The 21,803-nt window shown below is 59.8% G+C and overlaps 1 protein-coding gene across 3 annotated transcripts in view; it reads left to right on the forward strand.

The window, feature by feature from the left end:
* The window catches only part of TPCN1 (two pore segment channel 1), a 58,308-nt gene extending 36,635 nt beyond the window's left edge, over window positions 1-21,673 (forward strand). For all 3 annotated transcript variants that reach the window (XM_012752241.3, XM_075996595.1, XM_075996596.1), the window contains 21 exons: window positions 26-60; window positions 578-636; window positions 829-928; window positions 3,133-3,249; window positions 3,470-3,594; window positions 4,450-4,498; window positions 4,995-5,058; window positions 5,964-6,008; window positions 8,821-8,877; window positions 8,956-9,009; window positions 9,781-9,853; window positions 10,728-10,835; window positions 11,454-11,525; window positions 12,015-12,104; window positions 13,336-13,451; window positions 14,219-14,265; window positions 15,195-15,263; window positions 15,440-15,524; window positions 18,135-18,274; window positions 18,495-18,575; window positions 19,080-21,673. In XM_012752241.3, the coding sequence (XP_012607695.2) occupies window positions 26-60; window positions 578-636; window positions 829-928; window positions 3,133-3,249; window positions 3,470-3,594; window positions 4,450-4,498; window positions 4,995-5,058; window positions 5,964-6,008; window positions 8,821-8,877; window positions 8,956-9,009; window positions 9,781-9,853; window positions 10,728-10,835; window positions 11,454-11,525; window positions 12,015-12,104; window positions 13,336-13,451; window positions 14,219-14,265; window positions 15,195-15,263; window positions 15,440-15,524; window positions 18,135-18,274; window positions 18,495-18,575; window positions 19,080-19,196 (1,703 nt within the window). In that variant the 3' untranslated portion in view covers window positions 19,197-21,673. The remainder of the gene's footprint in view (window positions 1-25; window positions 61-577; window positions 637-828; window positions 929-3,132; window positions 3,250-3,469; window positions 3,595-4,449; window positions 4,499-4,994; window positions 5,059-5,963; window positions 6,009-8,820; window positions 8,878-8,955; window positions 9,010-9,780; window positions 9,854-10,727; window positions 10,836-11,453; window positions 11,526-12,014; window positions 12,105-13,335; window positions 13,452-14,218; window positions 14,266-15,194; window positions 15,264-15,439; window positions 15,525-18,134; window positions 18,275-18,494; window positions 18,576-19,079) is intronic.
* The last annotated feature ends 130 nt before the right edge of the window (window positions 21,674-21,803 follow it).

The following is a 21,803-nucleotide window of genomic DNA, read 5'->3' on the forward strand; positions in this document are numbered from 1 at the left end:
GATCTGTTTTTCTACCACCTTCTAGGTTTCTACTTGTTCTCCCCTAATCCTTCAGACCCCGTAAGTAGTTGGCATGTTTGTCCCTTCTTTTATGTGGGGCCTTTTGCCCAGACAGGGTGGCTGCAGTGACCCTGTTAGCCACACAAGGGAGGGGTGCTCAGCCTGGCTTGTGCAGGGTCCCTGTCACTCACACTTGGCCGTGTCCTTCCTTGAGAGCTGAGGGATCCCCTTCCCTGCCCTTGATCGGGACGTTGCCAGGATCAGGTTCAGAACGTTGGAATGTTTTGGCAGAGACGCGGTGGGAGGGAGCCAGGCTAATTGCCCAAACACGTGGCTTCCTGGGGGAAAGTCCCCGGAGTCAGGAGTCTGCCTCCGCCAGAGCATCACGTCCAGGAGGGGCAGGCCTCCGGACTGCACGTTTGCTTGCTCCTCTGGGTCCCTTGATTCCTCGGGAGGACCAAGGAGCGGGGGCGGGGGAGGGCAGGGTGCTCGAGGTGGCCCGCTGTGGCCTGTCCCTGGAGGCTCCGTGCTCTCAGCCTGGCCCCAGCGTGTTCTCCTGACTCTGTTTCCCTTACAGTACTTCAGCACCCTGGAGAACAGCATCGTGAGCCTGTTCGTCCTCCTGACCACGGCCAAGTAAGCGCGGGCTCTGCCTTGGCCCGGGCCCTGCTGGGGCCTGGGTGGCCGCCTCCTCCCAGCTCGGTGTAGCCCACATCCCGCTGGGAGGCGGGATCGGCCCCCCGAGCTGAGAGTAGGGGAAGGGGGGGTGGAGGCTGGGAAGGTGGTGGCGGGCTGGCCCGGGCCCCCTGGTGACCCCCGCCACTGCAGCTTCCCAGACGTGATGATGCCCTCCTACTCCCGGAACCCCTGGTCCTGCGTCTTCTTCATCGTGTACCTGTCCATCGAGCTGTACTTCATCATGAACCTGGTGCGTGACCATGCCGCGGGCTCGGAGGGGGCGCAGCGGTGGGGACGCCTTCGGCTTCCAGGGTGGACCGTCGGGGCGGGGAGTCCCGGACTCGTAGTCAGGTGTGGGTCTGGGGACCCCGGCAGGACGTACGGAGTTGAGCTGGGCGCTCGCGGTAGCGTCCTCACCCGGTTAGTGCTGCTGCTGCTCCTGCTGCTGGATTCTAAGCCAGGGCCGCTCTGGGCCTTGGCACTCTTACAGCAAACACACACAGTCATCCCTGGGCATCAGAGCTGTGGCCCGGCCCCAGCACAGGTGCCAGGATCCACAGGTGCACAGGTCCCTGATACGAGATGGCATCATATCCGCACGTCACCAACACACGTCCTCCCGTATTTGCTATCTAGACTACTCACGCTACCTCATACCGCGTGAGTGCCGTGTAAAGAGCTGTCAGACTGTGTCGCCTAGGGGATAATGACAAGACAGTACTCTGTACATGTTCGGTGCAGGCGCCACCATCCATTCCCCCGCCCCCAAGTATTTTCCATCCGCGGCTGGTTGAATTCCTGGCTGTGGACCCCACAGATAAGGACTGAGCGTCCTGTCGCTGTGAAAGCTGGCATTTGTGAAGCCTGAGCCAGGCAGCACGCAGACAGCTTTTGCCATGACTTACCGTCCAAGCCTGGAGGTTCTGTTATGATTATAGTGCTCAGTATACACATGAAGAAACCGAGGATCAGAGTGGTACAGTGACCCGCCCACACCTGCACAGCTCGGAGTGGCTGGGCCGGGCTCATTCCAGAGCCCTGTCCCCACCCCCTCTGTCCTTCCGTCCCCACGTGCCAGGAACGTCTCATGTGCTGCTACCCCGTTTGTCAGCAGCATCATAAAACCTGACACAGAGCACGTTCGCAGAGGGAGAACAGAAAGCCCTGTGCACAGGGAACTCTGGAGGTGTTTGCAGAGGCTGGGATGGCGCCAGGACCGTCCCTGCCATTGGGAACACGTCAATACCGGAGTTATCAGAGAGGGGTTTGGGATCAAGGCTTGTGTTCATTTTCTACTTCCGAAGAGCATCCTCATACCAGCCACCACAGGCCCAGTGTGGAGATGGAAACAACCATCTTCCCTGGGGTAGACTTGTGAAATCTCCTAAAAACGTGAAGTCTTAAAAAGGAAGATATTTTCTTTTTTTAATTCCTCAAGACCAAAAAGAAATATGCGGGCTATCTCTTTTTGTATTTGTTTTCATTTGTAAAGTATTTAGAGCTGTGAAAATCTAGGGCAGGGGCCAGCACACTCCTGGCCAAACCTGGCCCCCAGCCTGTGTTTGTAAATAAAGTTTTATTGGGACACAGCCATGGCCATTTCGTTTACATATCGTCTGTGGCCGATTTCCTGATACAACCACAGAGTTGAGTAGTTGAAACAGCCCATCTGGCCTTCCAAGTCTAAAATACTTGCTATCTGGCCTGTTATGGAAAAAGTTTGCTGACTCTTGATCTACAGGAAAAAAATGGTGGGCCAGTTTGAAGGGTAGAAAGGACCAGAGAGTTTCCCTTGAAACATTTTTGAAAGACAAAGTATTTCTGAAGGAGTCTTTCAAATGCCTCCCCCACCCCCCATAATGCAGACAGGGCTATCAATAAGCTGACTTCGGTATTAGGCAACCTCAGGATGTCATTTCCGTGCGTGCCGTCCTCCTCGTCCCCGTTATTTCTGGGGCCACTCGGGAAGCTGTGACTCACAAGGGGAAGTAACGGGGCAGGAGGAGGAAGCGTGGGCACAGTGGTGTCCCCCTGCGGTGAGGTGGGAAGGGCAGTGGCATCAGCCCCCAGCTGCTGGACTGAGCGGGACTGGGCCCGGGACCCAGGCCCCTTCCTCTTGCTGCTTTCTCCTGCCCTGGCTTGTCCCCTGCCCAGCCTGGGACGAGCTATAGGTGACACGTGGGAGAGGAGAGAAGGCAGGTAGACTTGGAACCTGGAGAAAAATCGTGTCACGGTGTCTTCATGTATCTGAAGAGAGAAACTTTCAAGTGGAAGCGAACAGCCTTCCTCTGTTGAGACTTGGAGACAAACTTCCGACACCGCGAGGCGCAGGCGGGAGTCCTGCCTGGGCACCCCGGGCTGGCGGGGCGAAAGGCTTGCGGAGGCAGAGGACGAAGCCCGGGCACGCGGGGCCCTGCGTGCAGGGCAGCCAGGCTCTGTGCTTTTCTCCCACAGCTTCTGGCCGTGGTGTTTGACACCTTCAACGACATTGAGAAGCGCAAGTTCAAGTCTCTGCTGCTGCATAAGCGGACGGCCATCCAGCACGCCTACCGCCTGCTCCTCAGCCAGCGGGTAGGCCGAGAGGGGCTGGGGCGCGTCCCTGTCCTCCCTCCCTTGCCCAGGGCAACCCCTAAGCACGGCAGGGCCAGCAACTCAGAAAGCAGGAGTCCTGCCCCTGGGGGCATGAGCGGGCGCCCTGGGTCTGGAGTGGCCGCCCCAGGGGGAGGGGGCCAGTCTGGATTCCGGATCTTCCTCTGTCCCCCTTCCTCTATTCCCCTCTTCCCTCCCCCAGAGGCCCGCCGGCATCTCCTACAGGCAGTTCGAAGGCCTCATGCGCTTCTACAAGCCCCGCATGAGTGCGAGGGAGCGACTTCTTGCTTTCAAGGCGCTGAATCAGAACAACACTCCCCTGCTCAGGTAGGGGCAGGTGCCAGGCCGGGCAGCGTGGCCAGGCACGGCATTCACTCGTTCACGGGAGGGAGCCGGGGTGTGGGAAGGCACCAGGTGGGCAGGCCCAGAGGCTTGGTACAGACTTTGGTTTGCTTCACGGAGGTGTTACGCCTATAGACTTGCAGACTGTATTCGTTAGGATTCTTTTTGCAAGTGTCAACAGTCCAACACAAATCTAGTTCGATCTGACTTGATAAGAAATGAGTGTGCTGGCCATGAAGCGGACTGGCCTAGCTGCTGACCCCGAGCGCCCAGTGGGGGTGGGGTGGTCCCACGTGAGCCAGATGGACAGAGGGGTGAAGATACCCCGTCGTGCGTACACACTGGGCACAGCTGGCTCAGCCTCCAAGGGGGGACCCTGAGAACTGCACGGGTAGTGCTGGCCCTCTAGACCATTCATGACCAAAGCCCGGTCGGTGGGGAAAGTGCAGCCTGCCGTGGCAATGAGAACGAGCGAGCTCTGCTGGGGTGGACTCAGTCGCAGGTGGTCCATTAAGGCTGCCGCTGAAAGAGGTGACATTTGTGTCTTAAGAATTGTAGTACCCCAGGGGCCACCTCGCCAGGGGACAGAACCTGTGGTTAGCATGGTCAGTGTAGACTAGGCGGGTCATGTATTCATAGTACCGCAAGGGCAGAGGAAATCCAAACGCCTGGGGGTGACAGTCCCTAGTCCCCTGGGCACTGATGCACCAGGACTCACAGGAGGTCCCCTCCTCCCCCACCTCACCTGTAAAGGTGACCAGGGACAGGTGAGTGGGAGAACCAAAGTTCAGTGGGAATGTGGTCTGATTTTTTTTCTTTCTTGCCTTTTCCTTACGCCAGCCTAAAGGACTTTTATGATATCTATGAAGTTGCGGCCTTGAAGTGGAAGGTGAGTGCTCTTGTGAGACTGGAGGTGGCCTGGGGTCCTTGGGGTCCAGCTCTCTCCCTGCTAGAGCAGCTCGGCTCTCAGCTGGGCACTGTGCACTTCGGGCATAGCAGGTGGCCCCCGGCCCCCAAATCTGCCCTTACATTTGTGATACAGCGTCAACGGTTAGCGGCGCGGAATCTCAGATTGCATGAGTCACTGTGTCGCCAGGCAAGTTACCAAACCTTGCCAAGGCTTGTCTCACCTGTGAAACAAGATAAGGGCAATCCCTGCCTGCAGGGTTCTTTTCAGGGTGATATAAACGCGATGCATACGCATGGCACGCTGTGATGCTCAGTGGGCACCGGCTGTCTGTGTTGTCATTTAGATCCCTGAATGCTAACAGTGTTCCCCAGTTCGGTGGGTCGAGCAGAACAGGAACGCCAGCCTCCTGGCCCCAGGGCTGGATTCTGGCCGCTGGCCCTGACCCTTCTCCCCTGTGGCCCCGTTGCCTTGCCAGGCAAAGAGAAACAGAGAGCACTGGTTCGATGAGCTCCCCAGGACGGCCTTCCTCATCTTCAAAGGTAAGTTGGCTTGGGGACGGCGTCTTGGCAGCCGGGGTTTCCAGAGACCACAGACGGGCATTTGAGGAGCGTATTCAGAGGGGGTGTGCATGAGTGTGTGAATGTCTGTGTGTGAAGAGAGAGCATGACCCACCCAGCAGGGAGGTAAGGGGTAGGAAGCAGAGTAGGAAAGAAATCGGTAACTTAACCAAACCAAGACAGCTCGGGGATTTTCCTTTCCTCATACAAAACCAAAGATGATCATTGAAAAAAACTTAGAAAGTCAGGTAATCAGAAGAAAATGAGAATTTACCACCCAGAGATAACCACTGTTAATTCTCTGATGTGTTTCCCTGTTGTTGTTTTTTTCTGTGCATTTTTGAAACAACAGGATCACGTTTCATATTCTGTTCTGTAACCTGCCCTTTCACCCAGCCACATGTTTCCCCTCCTCCCGTGGCAGGATATGTAGCTAGATCTCGTGGCCGCTTGCATGGTGCTTATGTAGTGTAAGACTTGAGATTTTTAATTGAGCACTCATATTTACCGAACAATTGCTACTTAGTTTAATGCCCGTTTCGAAGCTCCACGTGGGAGTCTGGTCAGCTCACAGGGAATCTCTTACGCAAACAGCCAGAAGCCTGGAGCTGGGCCCTTGGGAACAAGAGAGAAGGTGGTGTGTTTTATTCTGTGATTTCTCGCACTGCTAGGCCTGTGGGCACAGCTGTTATTCCATAGTCTTTAGAGGGTTTTGCATTCCACTGGGATGATGGTTACTCAAGTGGACGAACACACGGTCCCAGGTCGGGGTCAGCAGCAACTTAAGCGTCAGTGACGTAAATACCCGGGCTGCCTTCATGCATGAAGGATGTGGTAGGGGAATGTGTATGAAAATTTCCCTTGTAACGTGTCTTCTCTTCAAACAGGCATTAACATCCTTGTGAAGTCCAAGGCCTTCCAGTATTTCATGTGTAAGTGTGGAATCTCACAGCGGTAGGCCCCCTTCCTCCTTTGCTATTCCAGAAGGTGGGGAGGCAGAGATTAGTCCCGGGTCATCTTTCTGACTTTTTTTTTTTTTTTTGAGACAGAGTCTCACTCTGTTCCCCAGGCTAGAGTGAGTGCTGTGGTGTCAGCCTAGCTCACAGCAACCTCGAACTGGGCTCAAGCAATCCTCTGGCCTCAGCCTCCCGAGTAGCTGGGACTATAGGCATTCACCACCATGCCCGGCTAATTTTTTGTATATATATTAGTTGGCCAATTAATTTCTTTCTATTTGTAGTAGAGATGGGGTCTCGCTGTTGCTCAGGCTGGTTTCGAACTCCTGACGTCGAGCAATCCACCCGCCTTGGCCTCCCAGAGTGCTAGGATTACAGGCGTGAGCCACCGCGCCCGGCCTCTCTGACTTTTTATCATAGGGAGTTCCAAGCCTGCATAAGAGATCATAATGCGTATCTGTGTGCCCATCACCTTCCTTCACCAGTTACCATCTCATGGCTGGGCTGTCATTCATGTGACCCCCCCCCCACCTCTGCTGGTCATCCCCGCTCTGCACCTGGATCTTCTAGAAACAAATTCCAGAACCAGAGTCTATGTGCGTCTTAAGTTTGTTTTAATCTATAGGTTCCTCTTCCATCCCTTTTCTCCCTCTTGCAGCATTTAGTTGAAGAAACAAGATCGTTTATCCCTTAATCATGGTTTTGCATGTTCCTCTGTTGGTTATTTCCTATAATTTGGTAGTTACATCCAGAGATGTGTTGTCCAATTGTGGTAGCCACTAGCCACATGTGGATGTTTACATTTAAGTTAATTAGAATTAAAAATTCAGTTGACCAGTCACATCACAAGTACTCAATAGCCACAAACTACCAACCAATGACTACCACCTGGACAGTGCAGATAAGAAAATTTCCATTGTTACAGAACATTCTCTTGGACAGAACTAACCTGGAGGCCTGATCAGATTCAGTCTTTCCAAGGAACTGTAGCTCCTATTGGTGGGAAATGGTGTTAGAGACCACAGTTGGAGGTGCTGGGTGCTTGTTGCTTAGGGTTGCTTATTGTTTCTAGGCCTTTCCGTGGACAGAGCTAGGATTTTGTTTTTTTTAAAGGTGAACTATTTTGTGAGTTCATGCTTATACTTCACATTCGGGACCACAGGATTTTGTTGTTGTTGTTGTTGTTTGAGACAGAGTCTTGCTTTGTTGCCTGGGTTAGAGTGAGTGCCATGGCGTCAGCCTAGCTCACAGCAACCTCAAACTCCAGGGCTCAAGCGATCCTCCTGCCTCAGCCTCCCGAAGTAGCTGGGATTACAGGCATGCGCCGCCATGCCTGGGCTAATTTTTTCTATATATTTTTAGTTGTCCTGCTATTTTCTTTCTGTTTTTAGTAGAGCTGGGGACTTGCTCTTGCTCAGGCTGGTCTCGAACTCCTGAGCTCAAATGATCCTCCTGCCTCGGCCTCTCAGAGTGCTAGGATTATGGGAGTGAGCCACCGCGCCTGGCCCAGGACCACAGGATTTTTAACCTAACTTCGTTAATCTTACAAATCTAGATGCCCAGTCTTAAAAATCCAGGTTCCCCAGACAGTAACACAACTACTCATTTGCTGTGTCCCAGAATAACAATCCCAACACAATCCCAGTAGTATAACTGCTAGAAGCATCAGTCCAGGGGCTGTACATTCAGATCACTGTTTTTAGATCACCGGGAATAGTTCCTCGCTGTGTGGGTGTGTCACCAGCCAGATACACATTTGGGCTTCTTTATTTCAGGTTATTGTTTATTGTTAGGGACTGCTTTCTACTTTTGGGTGTGGGGGGACCAGAATCTCGCTCTGTTGCCTGGGCTAGAGCGCCGTGGCATCAGCCTAGCTCACAGCAACCTCAAACTCCTGGGCTCGTGCAATCCTCCTGCCTCAGCCTCCCGAGTAGCTGGGACTACAGGCATGTGCCACCATACCTGGCTCATTTTTTCTATATATTTTTAGTTGGCCAATTAATTTCTTTCTATTTATAGTAGAGACGGGGTCTCACTGTTGCTCAGGCTGGTCTCTAACTCCTGACCTTGAGCTATCCTCCTGCCTCAGCCTTCTAGAGTGCTAGGATTACAGGGGTGAGCCACCACGTCTGGCCTGCTTTTTACTTTTAATTTTGTTTTATAATTATGTAAAATATTTATATGGTTCTAAGTCAGATCTACAAAATGAACCATATTCAAGGAAGCTTAGTTTAATATCTCTGTCAGTTCCTCTACATGGCAACTTTTATTATGGTTTATCCTTCCATTTTTTAAAAACTATAATTAGATGTGTATATATTAATATCTCTTGTCTTAAATAAACAATAGCATACTTCATGCTCAGGCAATCCTTCTGCCTCAGCCTCCCAAAGTGCTGGGATTACAGGCGTGAGCCACTCTGCCCAGCTATGCAGTTATTTTAAAATCAGACTTTTCTAAGCGAAAACAAATGTTTTTAATACTCACACCCCTGTGTATTCATCTTTTACACTTACTTGGAATAATCTCTACATCTTAACTGGTATCCCTACAGTGACATAGAGGGTGTTTCTAGAAATGCGTGGCTGCATCGTGAAACCATTGGCGATTTAGCTCCTCTGGTAAGAGCACCACGCAGGAGGAAGTTCCCTGCCAAATGGGTGTGTGGAGCAGCCCTGTTCTCCCCTCCCCAGAGTTCCCGGAACTTAACCAGGGACTGCAGCCGCGACCTGTAGATTTCCAAGCCCGCCTGTCCTTTCTCTGTCTTTCATGGGCCTGTCTATTTCAGACTTGGTGGTGGCAGTCAACGGTATCTGGATCCTCGTGGAGACGTTTATGCTGAAAGGTGAGCCCCAGCTTGGGGACTGGCCACCTGGGCGGCACACCTGGCTTGCCCTTGACCTGCTACTGCTGTGTCTTACAGGTGGGAACTTCTTCTCCAAACACGTGCCCTGGAGTTACCTCGTCTTTCTTACTAGTAAGTGGCTGGCGCGGCTTGGCCGAACCGCGTGTCTTAAATGCTGTCTAGAAGAACTTTCCTTCGGTTTAGAGTCTCGTGGCGCTTCTCTAAAACAGGGAGCCGTAAAGAGATGGGGCAGAAATTTAGTCTGATTCCAACTCGCCCTCGTTTAAAAACTCTTTCGTGGTTCTCCGCTGCTCTCGGGATCAAGTCCAGGCCCCCGGTGTGACCCGCACCTGGGCGAGGCCCGCAGCCCGCCTGTTCAGCCTCGTGCCACCCTCCAGGCCCTGAACAGCGACTCTCCGCCCCGCTGCGCTGCCCCGGCCCCGGGCCTGTGCGTGGCTCACGTCCTCCGCCTGGGGCTTTCGTCCCCCTGCCCGTCTCTGCCCGACTTTCCTCGTCCTCTCGCCGAGTCCGAGCGCTCCCTGTTCACCTGTCCTTCCTCCCGTAGACGTGATACGCGCTGTGCGTGCAGGGCCGCCCCGTTCTCTCGGCACGCCGGCACCCAGCGCGGCGCCTGGCTTGGACAGCGCCAGGACATGGCTGTCGCTTGGGTGGACGGATGGCTGTGCCCTGCCCGGGCAGGGGGAGGGAGCCTCTTTCTTCTTAAGCAAGTTGCCCAGGTGGCCGCCATCTGGACCAGGCCCTGTCCTGGAGCGAGAGCGTGTCGTGTCACGGGTGCGGCTGGGGTGGGGACAGGTGGCCCGCGGGGGGCTGCAGACCGCAGGGCAGCCCCGGAGGAGCTAGGCGGGTGGGCGGGATGTGGCATCGGCGTCCTTCTCTCCGCAGTCTACGGCGTGGAGCTGTTCCTGAAGGTGGCGGGCCTGGGCCCCGTGGAGTACCTGTCCTCCGGATGGAACCTGTGAGTGGGGCGTGACCCTGACCCTGCCTGAGACCCTGGCGCCCGCCGCGCGTCCCTCCCCGCCCGCCCAGCACCCACGCCGCTCCTGCAGCTGCAGAGGGGAGGTCAGAGGACAGGCCGAGTCCTGTGTCCCCATGGAGCAGTTTTGCCCAGGGTCAGACTCTTGCCGAAGTCCCTCGGGCTGCTCACGCAGGCCCCTGGCCGTGGCCTCTGGGGTTCCTTAGGCCGGCCGGCCCTTCCTGAGTCCTTAGGCTGTCTTCTCCCCCGTAAAAACCACGACGCCCACTGAGAAGAGCGTTCGCCACCTCCCCGGCGGGCTGTGGCGAGACCACGAGGCCCTTTTCCCCTCTGCGCAGAGCGGGGAGGCCACTCGCCTGCCCGTTGGCATTGCCTGACCCGGGAGCTCAGGTCGCCTGGGGCGTGAGAGTGAATCAGTTAATAGCAGGAGAGTTGGGAGGGACAGCCCCTGGCAGGGTCTCATCGGAAGGCCCTGCCCTCTTCCCGCGGAACATTCCAGGGTCGGCTGGTCCCCGCTGTGTGTCCAGGTGTTTGCTAAGCTGAGACGGGGCCTGTCTTCGTGGCTGCAGGGGCCGGGGTGCGGGGGGCTTCTGTCCTCTGTCGTCAGACCAGCACGGGGCCCTCGGGAGGGGGTCCCGGGCACCGAGAGCGCTGAGATCTGACCCCCGAGGCCCCGTGCCTGGGCCTGGCCGACGCGAGCTCAGGGCCCCAGGGTGACAGGAAGTTGCCGGCTGGCCATCACTGGTTTTGCTGTGGCTGCCGTCTGGGCTCCCGGAAGGGGGACCGAGGGCCGGGAGAGGGCACAGTCGTGGGGGCTCGGGGGCCGCTGAATGGACCTCACCGCTCCTGCCCCCAGGTTTGACTTCTCCGTCACGGTGTTCGCCTTCCTGGGACTGCTGGCTCTGGCCCTTAACATGGAGCCCTTCTACTTCATAGTGGTCCTGCGTCCCCTCCAGCTGCTGAGGTGACAGGGCAGGCTGGGGCGGGAGGGGCAGAGGGAGGCCGGAAGGCCCTGGGTCCGGGCCGGGAAGTGACCGGGAAGCAGCCAGAAGACGCACAGCTGGCGGCACAATGCCACGCCCCTGCAGAGGCGCCAGGTGGGCCCTGTCTTCAGGGCGCGGGCCGTGCGGACGGCCGGCCTCCCCGAGCTCTGCCCACCTGGCATCACTGTGGCCACACCAGCCCAGGGGCCCGGTCGTGGACCAGAGCCGCGGGCTCTGTGGGTCACGGGCCTCTGGGGGCCCTGCGTGCTTTGTTGGCTCAGCCTCTCATCGCGAAAAGCCCTCATTCGGCCCACTGATTTCCCAGGGACACTGCGGGAAATCCCGGTAGAGCCCTGCCCGTTGCCGTGTCTCTTCCCAAGGAAGGGTCCCAGGGGCGCCTCCTCCTGCAAGGGTCCTGTCCAACCTGGCGGCCTGGGGCCACCCCGTCCCTTGCCAGGTGCACGAGTCACCTGAGCCAAGTAGACTCAGGTGGAGGAGAGGCCCCGTGGGAGGCCAGGCTCTAGCACATTCCGCCAGCAGGGGGCTGAGGCCACACACCCCTGCTTCTGTAAGTGACCTGTTGTTCTTGTGTCGCTCAGGCTGTTTAAGTTGAAAAAGCGCTACCGCAATGTGCTGGACACCATGTTCGAGCTGCTGCCGCGCATGGCCAGGTACCGCCCGCCTCCCAGCCCGCAGGTGCCGGCGGCGTGAGGCTGTGCCCGCAGGGGGGGAGCCGAGTGGTAGTTGGGGGAAGGAGTCCCAGCAAGGACTGGAGTCGAGGCCTGGTGGGCCTCCAGGGAGCCTGAGATTCTGACGCCACGGGTCTCCCCGAGCCATGTTCCTCCGCTGACCCGTCTGAAACGCTTTAGTAGGGAGGGCGGGAGCCGTCCACGCGCTTACCGCCTGTGTCTGCCTTCACAGGTAAGGGCGCCTGTGGTCTGGCTGCACAGGTAAGGGGCGCATCTCTGGTAAAGGGGCATCTGTCAGTAGCGTCCTGCCTGAGCGCGCCACGAGGCCCCTCCCCCGCAGGCACTGCCCGGTCAGCGGCCCCGGCGGGGGGCCTGCGTCCCAGTCCCTGCAGTGGGTCCCGGGAGCCGGGGCTGCACAGGAGCCGGCTCCCCGCCGGCCCCACGTCACCCTGTCCTTTCTGACCCTCCCAGCCTGGGCCTCACCCTGCTCATCTTCTACTACTCCTTCGCCATCGCGGGCATGGAATTCTTCTGCGGGATCCTCTACCCCAACTGCTGCAAGTGAGTGGGCAGCGGGGTGCCCTGCGTTCCTCGGGGGACAGGTGCGGGCGGGCCTCCTTCAGCCTCAGGGTCCTGGGGACACGCCTCTCCAGGCACCTGCCTTGCTTCGCTTTCCGGGGCTCAGCTGAGCGCGGGGAGCTGCACGAGGGGCCGGGCTCAGGGGTGTCTCTGGAGTGAGGGTGCCCGAGCCAGTCCCCGAGTCTAGGAGCGATGCCCCAGGGGCTCCCTCAGCTCCCCCTTTGTGCTGAGGGACAGAAGCCGCCCCAGAGCCAGCAGCCTGGCTGGGCCCGTGCTTCCTCTCCTTCCCTCTGGGCATGGCTGGGGACCTGGGCCAAGACCAGTCTCCTAGGGACAGCCGTTAGGGTGAGACAGACGGACACACGGCGGGAAGGCCGGCGGGCTCAGAGGTAGAGATCTGGGAGCAAAACCTCCCAGGGCCTGTCCCCTCCCCTCTCCTGCTTCTCCTAAGCCCCCACGGTAGATCGACACACTGCCGTGCGTTCTGGATCACGGTCTTCTCTTTACTGTTTTTGTGGCCTCAAGCACCAACCAACAGCTTTACCAAGACGTTGGTGGCCAGTCTGAGTGTCGGGCTGAGCCTGGAACCAGCAGCCCACGGCAGGGCCCAGGCTCTAGAATGTACCAGAACCCCGGGGAGCTGCTTAGAGCGCAAGCCCTGGTCCCAGTGTGCCTCTGAGCCGGTGGTCGGCCAGGGCCCGGGGCTCTGCCTCCTGGCAGGCTCCCTGCGGCCCCGGCGCCAGACTCCGACACTGGCGTGGGCTTGCCCGGAACAGCCGTGGAGGACCGGGAGGGGAGTGGCAGATGTGATCTCGAGACAGACGCAGCCTGTTCAAACGTGGGGCATGCTCAGGCAAAGTGGGGGGGGGGCCCGATGAGGAATTCTGTGTTCCCCGGGGTTGCTGCCCAGCACCCAACCTCGAGAACAAATCCGGGACTGGACACAGGCGGGAGGCTCTCGCCTCTATCTCCCCCCACCCCAGCAGGGATCGGCGAGAGAGAAATGCCAGGGGAAGGCAGGTGGGGGGAGCCTGAGGTCCCCGGAGCCCAGCAGTGAGGGTGGAGGCACAGGAGAGGGCCCGGCAGGAGCCAGGGCGGCGGCAGGGCAGAAAGATCCCAGGCTGGACCTCGTTTGCTTCAGCTTTTTGTCCTCCGCGGAGGTGGCCGACTGCCACATGACCCTCCCTTCTGCCTCCCTTGTCTTCCCGGCCAGCACGAGCACGGTGGCAGACGCCTACCGCTGGCTCAATCACACCGTGGGCAACAGGACGGTCGTGGAGGAAGGCTACTACTATCTGAATAATTTCGACAACATCCTAAACAGCTTTGGTGAGTGGAGCAAGCACAGGGGGACGCTCCCTGGGCACGCTGCCTTTGTCGCCGCAGGTCCCAGAGGGGGTGTAGCAAACCGTCTGCGCCTGTCCCTCCCAGCTGCCGGCCTCCCTTTCTGTGGTCCCGTCCGGCCCAGGTGGAGGCTGTGGGTCCCGTCTGCCCAGCGTGGGGTAGAGTCCAGGCCAGGTTCCCAGGGCTTCCGCAGCCACCGGAGTTTGCTCTCTTTGTCCTGATACTTTTTCGGTATCAGGAAGGAGAAGACCTTCGTGCCTTAGCGGGAAGGGGTACGGTCCAGTGCAAGGCCACCACCCTCCTCGCGGTGCCATTCGCAGGGTGGGACCCGGCCATGCCAGGGCTGCCACAGCGCCCTGCACAGCCCCTGCGGGTTCAGGGAGAGGCCTGGGTGCGGGGCGTGGAGGGCAGGGGCCCGGCCAGTCACGGCCTCTGCAGGGCAAGGGGGAGCCCCAGTGAGACCCACCACCCCCCGCCGGGCCCTGGCCGAGAGCACAGGCTGTGAGGCTGAGCGCACGCCCTCTTGGGGACAGGCCACGGCGGCAGAACTCCCTGTGGAGCAGGCGCTCGGGCAGGGCCTTGGCTGTCCTCCCTGGGGCTCGAGGCCCCAGCCGGCCTGCGGTCCCACCACGGTTTCGCGCGTGATACCTAGGGACAGGCTGCCCAGGATAGGTGGACACGGGCTGCCTGGAATTGACCTTGAAGAGGCGGGTCTGATCCAGGCACTTCTCTTTCTTCCTTCCCTTTGGCAGTGACCTTGTTCGAGCTCACAGTTGTCAACAACTGGTACATCATCATGGTAAGATCCCAGCCAGCCCCGGGGGTGTTTTCCCACCACCCTCGGAGGCCACGCCGGGTCTCCCGTCACCCAGCGTGGGGTGCGTGGCCCTTCCCGTGGCCTGAGAGTTTGGGGTCTCGGGTCACGTGGGTTGGTGTCCTGCGGGGAGGCCGTAGTATGGGCTGGACCCCAGAAGCCACCTCCCAGCGTTTGCAGGAACTGGCTTTCCCCGCCATCCCCCTTCCCGTCCCCCGGCAGGCAGGACACGCCACAGCCTCTGGGGCTCTGTTCTGTCTCCCGCCGCTGCGGAGATGGTTTTTCGATTAAGAAATAACGTGGCGAGCGGTGTTGGGGTCTTTTTGTTGTTTGTTTTATTTTGAGATAGGGTCTCGTTCTGTCCCCTAGGCTGGAGTGCAGTGGTGCGATCATAGCTTGCTGCAGCCTGGGCTCAAGCCATCCTCCCCCCTCAGCCTCCCGGGTGGCTGGGGCTACAGGCACCACCGCACCTGGCTACTTTTTAAATTTTTTGTAGAGACGGGATCTGGCTAGATGGCCCAGGCTGGTCTCAAACTCCTGGCCTCAAGCCATCCTCCCACCTCAGCCTCCCAAAGTGCTGGGATCACAGGCGTGAGCCACTGTGCCCACGCAGGCATTGTAGATTTCCCCCCGCTATTCCTTGAACTCTCCCGAGTCCTGTCACCAGCGGGGACAAAGGCCACCTGTGCTGGGCCCGAACCTGCCGCCAGGATTGCTTCCCAGGCACACGCAGCAGAGAGGAGCTGTCAGGCCCGGGGCGGGGCTCCCTCCCTCCGCCTGTCACAGCCAGGCGCGACCCAGGGGATCTGTAGAGAGCCTGACGCCTGGCTCTGGGCCAGCGCCCTGGAGCGGCCAGGTGGACGGTGCCGGCCCGGCCCGGGCGCTGCTCACTGGCTGCTCCCCTCGGTCTCCAGGAAGGCGTCACCTCGCAGACCTCCCACTGGAGCCGCCTCTACTTCATGACCTTCTACATCGTGACCATGGTAGGTCGCCGGGGCTGCGGGACGCTCCCGCCCCGTCTTCCCAGGCGTCGGCCGCGCCTGCTCCCTGGGCTCGGCCTCAGGGCGGGGGCCGGTCCTGTCCAGCGGGCTCTGTTGGTGTGGGCCCCCGCCCCCCGCAGGAAGGGGACACCCACACACCCCTCCCCCGTCCCGGCCAGGTGGTGATGACCATCATCGTCGCCTTCATCCTCGAGGCCTTCGTCTTCCGCATGAACTACAGCCGCAAGAACCAGGACTCAGAAGGTCGGTGCGGGGAGTGGCGTTTGCTGCCTGCCGCCCGTCCCTCCCTCCCTGTCTGGCTGTCTGTCTGGCTGTCTGTCTGGCTGGCTGGCTGGCTGTCTGTCTGGCTGGCTGGCTGTCTGGCTGGCTGGCTGGCTGGCTGTCTGTCTGGCTGTCTGGCTGGCTGGCTGGCTGGCTGGCTGGCTGACTGGCTGTCTGGCTGTCTGGCTGTCTGTCTGTCTGGCTGGCTGGCTGTCTGTCTGTCTGTCTGGCTGGCTGGCTGGCTGGCTGGCTGGCTGGCTGTCTGGCTGGCTGGCTGACTGGCTGACTGGCTGGCTGGCTGGCTGGCTGGCTGTCTGGCTGGCTGGCTGGCTGGCTGGCTGGCTGGCTGTCTGGCTGGCTGGCTGACTGGCTGGCTGGCTGGCTGGCTGGCTGGCTGGCTGGCTGGCTGGCTGGCTGGCTGGCTGTCTGGCTGGCTGTCTCTCTGTCTGGCTGGCTGGCTTTCTGTCTGGCTGGTTATCTGGCTGGTTGTCTGTCTGTCTGGCTGGCTGGCTTTCCGTCTGGCTGGTTATCTGGCTGGTTGTCTGGCTGGCTGGCTGGCTGGCTGGCTGTCTGGCTGGCTGGCTGGCTGGCTGTCTGGCTGGCTGTCTGGCTGGCTGGCTGGCTGGCTGGCTGGCTGGCTGTCTGTCTGGCTGTCTGTCTGTCTGGCTGGCTGGCTGACTGGCTGTCTGGCTGTCTGTCTGGCTGACTGGCTGGCTGGCTGGCTGGCTGGCTGGCTGGCTGTCTGTCTGTCTGTCTGTCTGGCTGGCTGGCTGGCTGGCTGGCTGTCTGGCTGTCTGGCTGGCTGGCTGTCTGGCTGGCTGGCTGGCTAACTGGCTGGCTGGCTGTCTGTCTGTCTGGCTGTCTGGCTGTCTGTCTGTCTGTCTGGCTGGCTGGCTGTCTGGCTGTCTGGCTGGCTGGCTGGCTGACTGGCTGGCTGGCTGGCTGGCTGTCTGTCTGTCTGGCTGGCTGGCTGGCTGGCTGGCTGGCTGGCTGGCTGTCTCTCTGTCTGTCTGTCTGGCTGTCTGTCTGTATGTCTGGCTGGCTGGCTTTCCGTCTGGCTGGTTATCTGGCTGGTTGTCTGGCTGGCTGGCTGTCTGTCTGTCTGTCTGGCTGGCTGGCTGGCTGTCTGGCTGTCTGGCTGTCTGTCTGTCTGGCTGGCTGGCTGGCTGTCTGGCTGGCTGACTGGCTGGCTGGCTGGCTGGCTGTCTGGCTGTCTGTCTGGCTGGCTGGCTGGCTGGCTGGCTGGCTGGCTGGCTCTCTGGCTGTCTGTCTGGCTGACTGGCTGGCTGGCTGTCTGGCTGTCTGTCTGGCTGACTGGCTGGCTGGCTGGCTGGCTGGCTGGCTGGCTGTCTGGCTGGCTGGCTGTCTGGCTGGCTGTCTCTCTGTCTGTCTGTCTGTCTGGCTGTCTGTCTGTATGTCTGGCTGGCTGGCTGGCTGGCTTTCCGTCTGGCTGGTTATCTGGCTGGTTGTCTGTCTGTCTGTCTGGCTGTCTGTCTGGCTGTCTGGCTGTCTGGCTGTCTGGCTGTCAGCTCATTGGCTGACCTGGGGTCTGGCAGTCCCGCCATCTGGCTGTCCAGCTCATCTGTCTGGCTCGTCTTTCTTAGATCTCTTATTTGCATTGACTTTCAAATACTTAATGTCAGAAAAATACTCATGATCTAATTTTAGAACAAAAACAATGCATCTCCTAGTTGAAGAAAAAACAAATAGTAGAGAAAGGCTCATTGTAGAAACAGCAGCCCTGCGTCCTACCTGTTCCCACCTCCCCTCCAGGGACTTGCACCCTTAGCTGTTTCTTCTTTTAGTTCTCTCCGCATTTCCCAGTCATGGGTTCACACTGTGGTTCTTGACTTTTTTATGTTTTTTGAGTCGAGGTCTCACTCTGTCGCCCAGGCTGGAGTACGGTGGCCAATTTTAGCTCACAGCAACCTCACACTCCTGGGCTCAACAGACCCTCCTGCCTCAGCCTTCCAAGTAGCTGGGACTACAGGCATGCGCCACCACACCTGGCTAATTTTATTTTTTGTAGAGATGGGGTCCTGCTATGTTGCCCAGGCTGGTCTTGAACTCCTGGCTTCAAGCGATCCTCCTGCCTCAGCCTCCCAAAGTGCTGGACGACAGGCTTGAGCCACAGCGCCCAGCCTGATCGTAATTTCAATGGCATACTTATCGTTTGCTGCAGAGGCAAATAGTGTTCCTTCTGCCCCTCAGCCGTCTGGCTCTAATAATTGCCTCGCTCTTCCCAGCTCGCACAGCTTTCTGCACCTTGATCCTGCTTTCCATATTCTCCATCCTATTAATACTTCTTCCCAAACCTCTGTCGTTTCAGCCTATACATCGGTTTTCTTTGTCATTGGAGATTCCCTCCTGCACCCCTGTGTCTGTCCCCTGCCTAGACCACCCACAGACGCTCCTGACACCACAGCGGAGCAGGGCCAGGGGGAGGGCAGGGCCTGCAGACAGGGGTGGGCTAGAGAGGGAACCTCAGGACCCCTGCAGAGGGGCAGCAGGGAGGGTGGTGAGCCAAGACCAGGCCGGGTTGGAGGCTCCAAGCCCCAGGCTCCTCCCCACTCCCACCCTCCCTCCCCGCAGTTGACAGTGGCATCACCCTCGAGAAGGAAATCTCCAAAGAAGAGCTGGTGGCTGTCCTGGAGCTCTACCGCGAGGCGCGGGGGGCCGCCTCTGACGTCACCCGGCTGCTCGAGACCCTCTCCCAGATGGAGAAACACCAGGTGAGCAGCCACGGGCTTCGGCGGGTGGAGGGGGTGGGGTGAGCACGGCGTGATCCCTCCCTTCAAATGCTGGTGACACCCCTGGGTGACACTGTTGCAAAAGCCGGAGGAGGAGTGGGCCGGGCCAGGCTGGCTGTGGCGCCAGGGCTGAGGTGCAGTGGCACCATCGTCGCTCAGTGCAGCCTCAGACCCCCGGGCTCTGCGCCTCTGCTCCTCCTAGCAAAGCTCCATGGTGTTCCTGGGACGGCGATCGAGGACCAAAAGCGACCTGAGCCTGAAGATGTACCAGGAGGAGATACAGGTAGGCGCCGCGGACCTCGCGGCCGCATCCTCGGCCCAGCGCCGGCCCAGGTGGCGTCTCTCCCCGCCCAGCAGGGCTGCCCTCCAGGTCCCTGAGTAGAGGTAGAAGGCTCAGCGGGGACACGTGGAGCCACCTGTGGGGACCAGTGGCGTCTGGGGCCCGGGCGGGGCCGGCCTTAACTCATTGCCCGGCGCAGGCGGCTCTCCTGTCTGGCCGCCGTTACAGGGCAGGGCCCCTGTGAACTCTCCGGAACCCCCTTCCCATCTCGTACCCCGAGCTCCTGCTGCCTGGGCCTGGGAGCTGGTGTGCGCCAAGCACGCCTCTAAACGGCAGGGGGGACGCCATTGTGATTTCTGCTGACGGGGCCATATTGGGACTCCCGGCGTGTCCAGGCGGGGTCCCAGTCCCAGTTGGGTGGAGCTGGCAGCGGGGTGACCTGTGCGGCTGGGGGGCTCGAGTTGGCCGGGAAGGGTGCGGCCCTCAGCCCCGTCTGCTCTGCGCCAGGAGTGGTACGAGGAGCACGCCAGGGAGCAGGAGGAGCAGCGGCTCGGTGGCAGCGGCGACGTCCCCTCCGCCCAGCAGCCCCCCGGCAGCCGCCCGCGCTCCCAGACCGTCACCTAGCCCAGCGCCCGGAAGCCGTCTCGTCTATGCAATAACACAATAGTATTATTTTACTACGACGTATGGAACTAACGTGTGTGTGTGCACACACTCATATATATGCACATACTCATATAGAGGAAGAAAGAAGACAGGATGGGGCTTGGTTGGCGACCACCTTGCCCCGTTTTCCTTAACTCAGAAGCCAGCTGGGTGTGAGGGGTCAGGCCGCTAGGTCTGAGCTCTTCCTAACGTGGAAAGCTCTAGAAGCCCCCTTCACAAGAATACCACATGAATGGATTCTGCCGAGTTCTGCAGGGCTTGCCCTGAGCCCCGGCCCCGCCACGTCCAAAGCCGCCCCCGCTGCTGCTCTCAGGCTCCGTCCCGCCGACAGCTTCCCCGCCACGGCCCGGGTTTCTGAGTCTTGCTTCAGGGACAAAACCACTTAGGAAGGAAAGAGCCCCGATACCCCAGGGTGGTGTTTCTGTATGTATGACAGTGTCCCAGAACGTTCCTTTGGGGGCAAGTGCCCAGGACCTGACGGAGAGCGGAATCAAGGGTGTGCTCAGAGCTCAGATAGCCGGCGGCCGGCCACGCGAGATCGCGCCGACCCGACCCGCTTCCTTCCCTGGCTCTGTAAGCTTCCCTCTGTCCTTTGGTTTGACCCTCCCGTGGGAACCAGGCATCGCGGGTCAGGCGGCGGCTGCCACCCAGACCGATTCCTGGAACGTGCTTTCTTGACTAAATCCCTTTCCTTTGGTTTACCTATTCGAGAACCTGCTAACGTTTTGGTTCATTAAGGGTCACGCTAAAGGCAGCGGCAGGCCCTCGCACTCGTGTGCTAGCTGTCGCTGTTGGGCAGGAGTGCACGGCACAGAGGGCTGCAGGACGTCGCTGCCACCCCCTGGCGGAGCCTGGCCCGGTCCCACCTCCCCCGGGCGGTCACCTCCCGGGACGCGGCTCGCCCAGGGCTTTCAGTGGCAGGACTGGTGGCTGCAGAAGGAGGCTCAGATGCACGCCCAGCTAACCAAATTCCCGGCACCCCGTGGAGTCTTAGATGCGGTCCGAGCGTGGTCAAGGAAGGATGGCGCTCAAGCTGGAGCAGGCCGCCGGGTTGCCAGCCGTGGCGAGGGGGCGGCGGTGGCTGCAGAGGCAGGGTTAGCGCAGAGGTAGCCGTCGCCCGGCCCTCCTGAGCCGCAGGAGCAACAGGACACGGGGTCCGCAGGGGCAGCTCAGGCAGCGGAAGGAGGGTGCAGCGTGGGCGGGGGAAGCTGTCACCGGGACGTCCTGCGGCCGCGTCTCGTGACTTCAGAAGGTGGCGGACAGAGGCTCCCTTGGCCGCATCCTTCTGGCCACAGAGCGGGCAGGACAGAGCCTGACCCCAGGGGAGCAGCACCCAGTCCCCTCCCCACCCCGGCCACTGCCTGGGCCACGCCGGACCCACGGCCAGCACCGCCCAGCTCCCCCTCGCCGGGCGAGAAGTGGTGGGTGTTTCGGTTTTTAAAGCACAGCCCTTTGGGAAAACGACAAATCATGGAGAACCACTGTGAGTCCCACGTGGGGTCAGGAGACTGACGTTGTCCCCTTCCTCTCTGGAGGGCCAGCGGCCATCGCGGGAGCTCGCCCTGAGCCCCAGGCCAGAACCCTTCCCCTCCACGGAGAAGGGCTTTATTTGCACAACCGGGTGCCTTTTAGCTTTTGTGTATTGAAACGGGCACGGCGGCAGCAAGGGTCAGGGTACAGCTCCCAAAGGCGGCCGCCTAGTCCCTGACCCAAGCAGCTGCCCCGTGCCAGTCCCTTCCCCCGCTGGGCTGCAAGCCAGGAAGGGCCAGCAGCCCGGGGAGTTGACGCCCCCACACCCCTCAGAGAGAGCCGCTTCCAGGCCGGGGGCGGGGTCGCAGCCCCTCCAGAGTGAGTGTCGCCCGTGCGCCCAACCCTGCCCTGGGAGAGGGCCTGGTTCAGGTCCAGACAGGACAGATGCAAGTGGCAACAGTGCTGACGGGCCAGGCTCCAGCCAGTGGGAGGCACCCTTGTCACGGAGGCTACGGACAGCCATCCCCGAGGAGGTCCCCTGGGGCCCCACCAAGTTGACACTCGGATTTGCCCACCGAGCAGGGAACAGGGGTCACCCAGGCTGAGAGCTCCGAGGGCACCGGATGTGATCAAGCACAGATGCCCTCTCACCCTCCCCGTCACAGCACAGTGCACCCGAGTGGCACTCGCCGATGGCCAGGGTCATAGCTCGGCAGCCGTGGCAACCGCACCGTGACCCTGCCCGACACAAAGGCGGTGTGGGGGGACGCTGCCTGGTGCCACCTCCCCCTCCCCTTCCCTCCCCTCCCCTCCCCCAGCCTCACCCCACACCTCGAGGACAATCATTTTGTACGGATCACGGGAGCTACGCTGTAAGGTTTTGTACATTGGTGATTTGCTACCTAGAAAACCCACTGTGTCTCCGGATTTCTGGCATATTAATAAAAGAGCCTCTGCTTTGTAAATGTGGCTGCTGCCTCTTGACTTGCGTGGCTTCAGGTATTGTGGGGACAGGGGCGGTGCCATCCACGGCCCCACCCACCGCAGCCCGGCCGCCCTAGCCCCGGGGTCAGAACTGAAAAGAGTGGGGCGTGC

Source organism: Microcebus murinus, chromosome 22, assembly GCF_040939455.1.
Source record: "Microcebus murinus isolate Inina chromosome 22, M.murinus_Inina_mat1.0, whole genome shotgun sequence".
NCBI classification, from domain to species: domain Eukaryota; kingdom Metazoa; phylum Chordata; class Mammalia; order Primates; family Cheirogaleidae; genus Microcebus; species Microcebus murinus.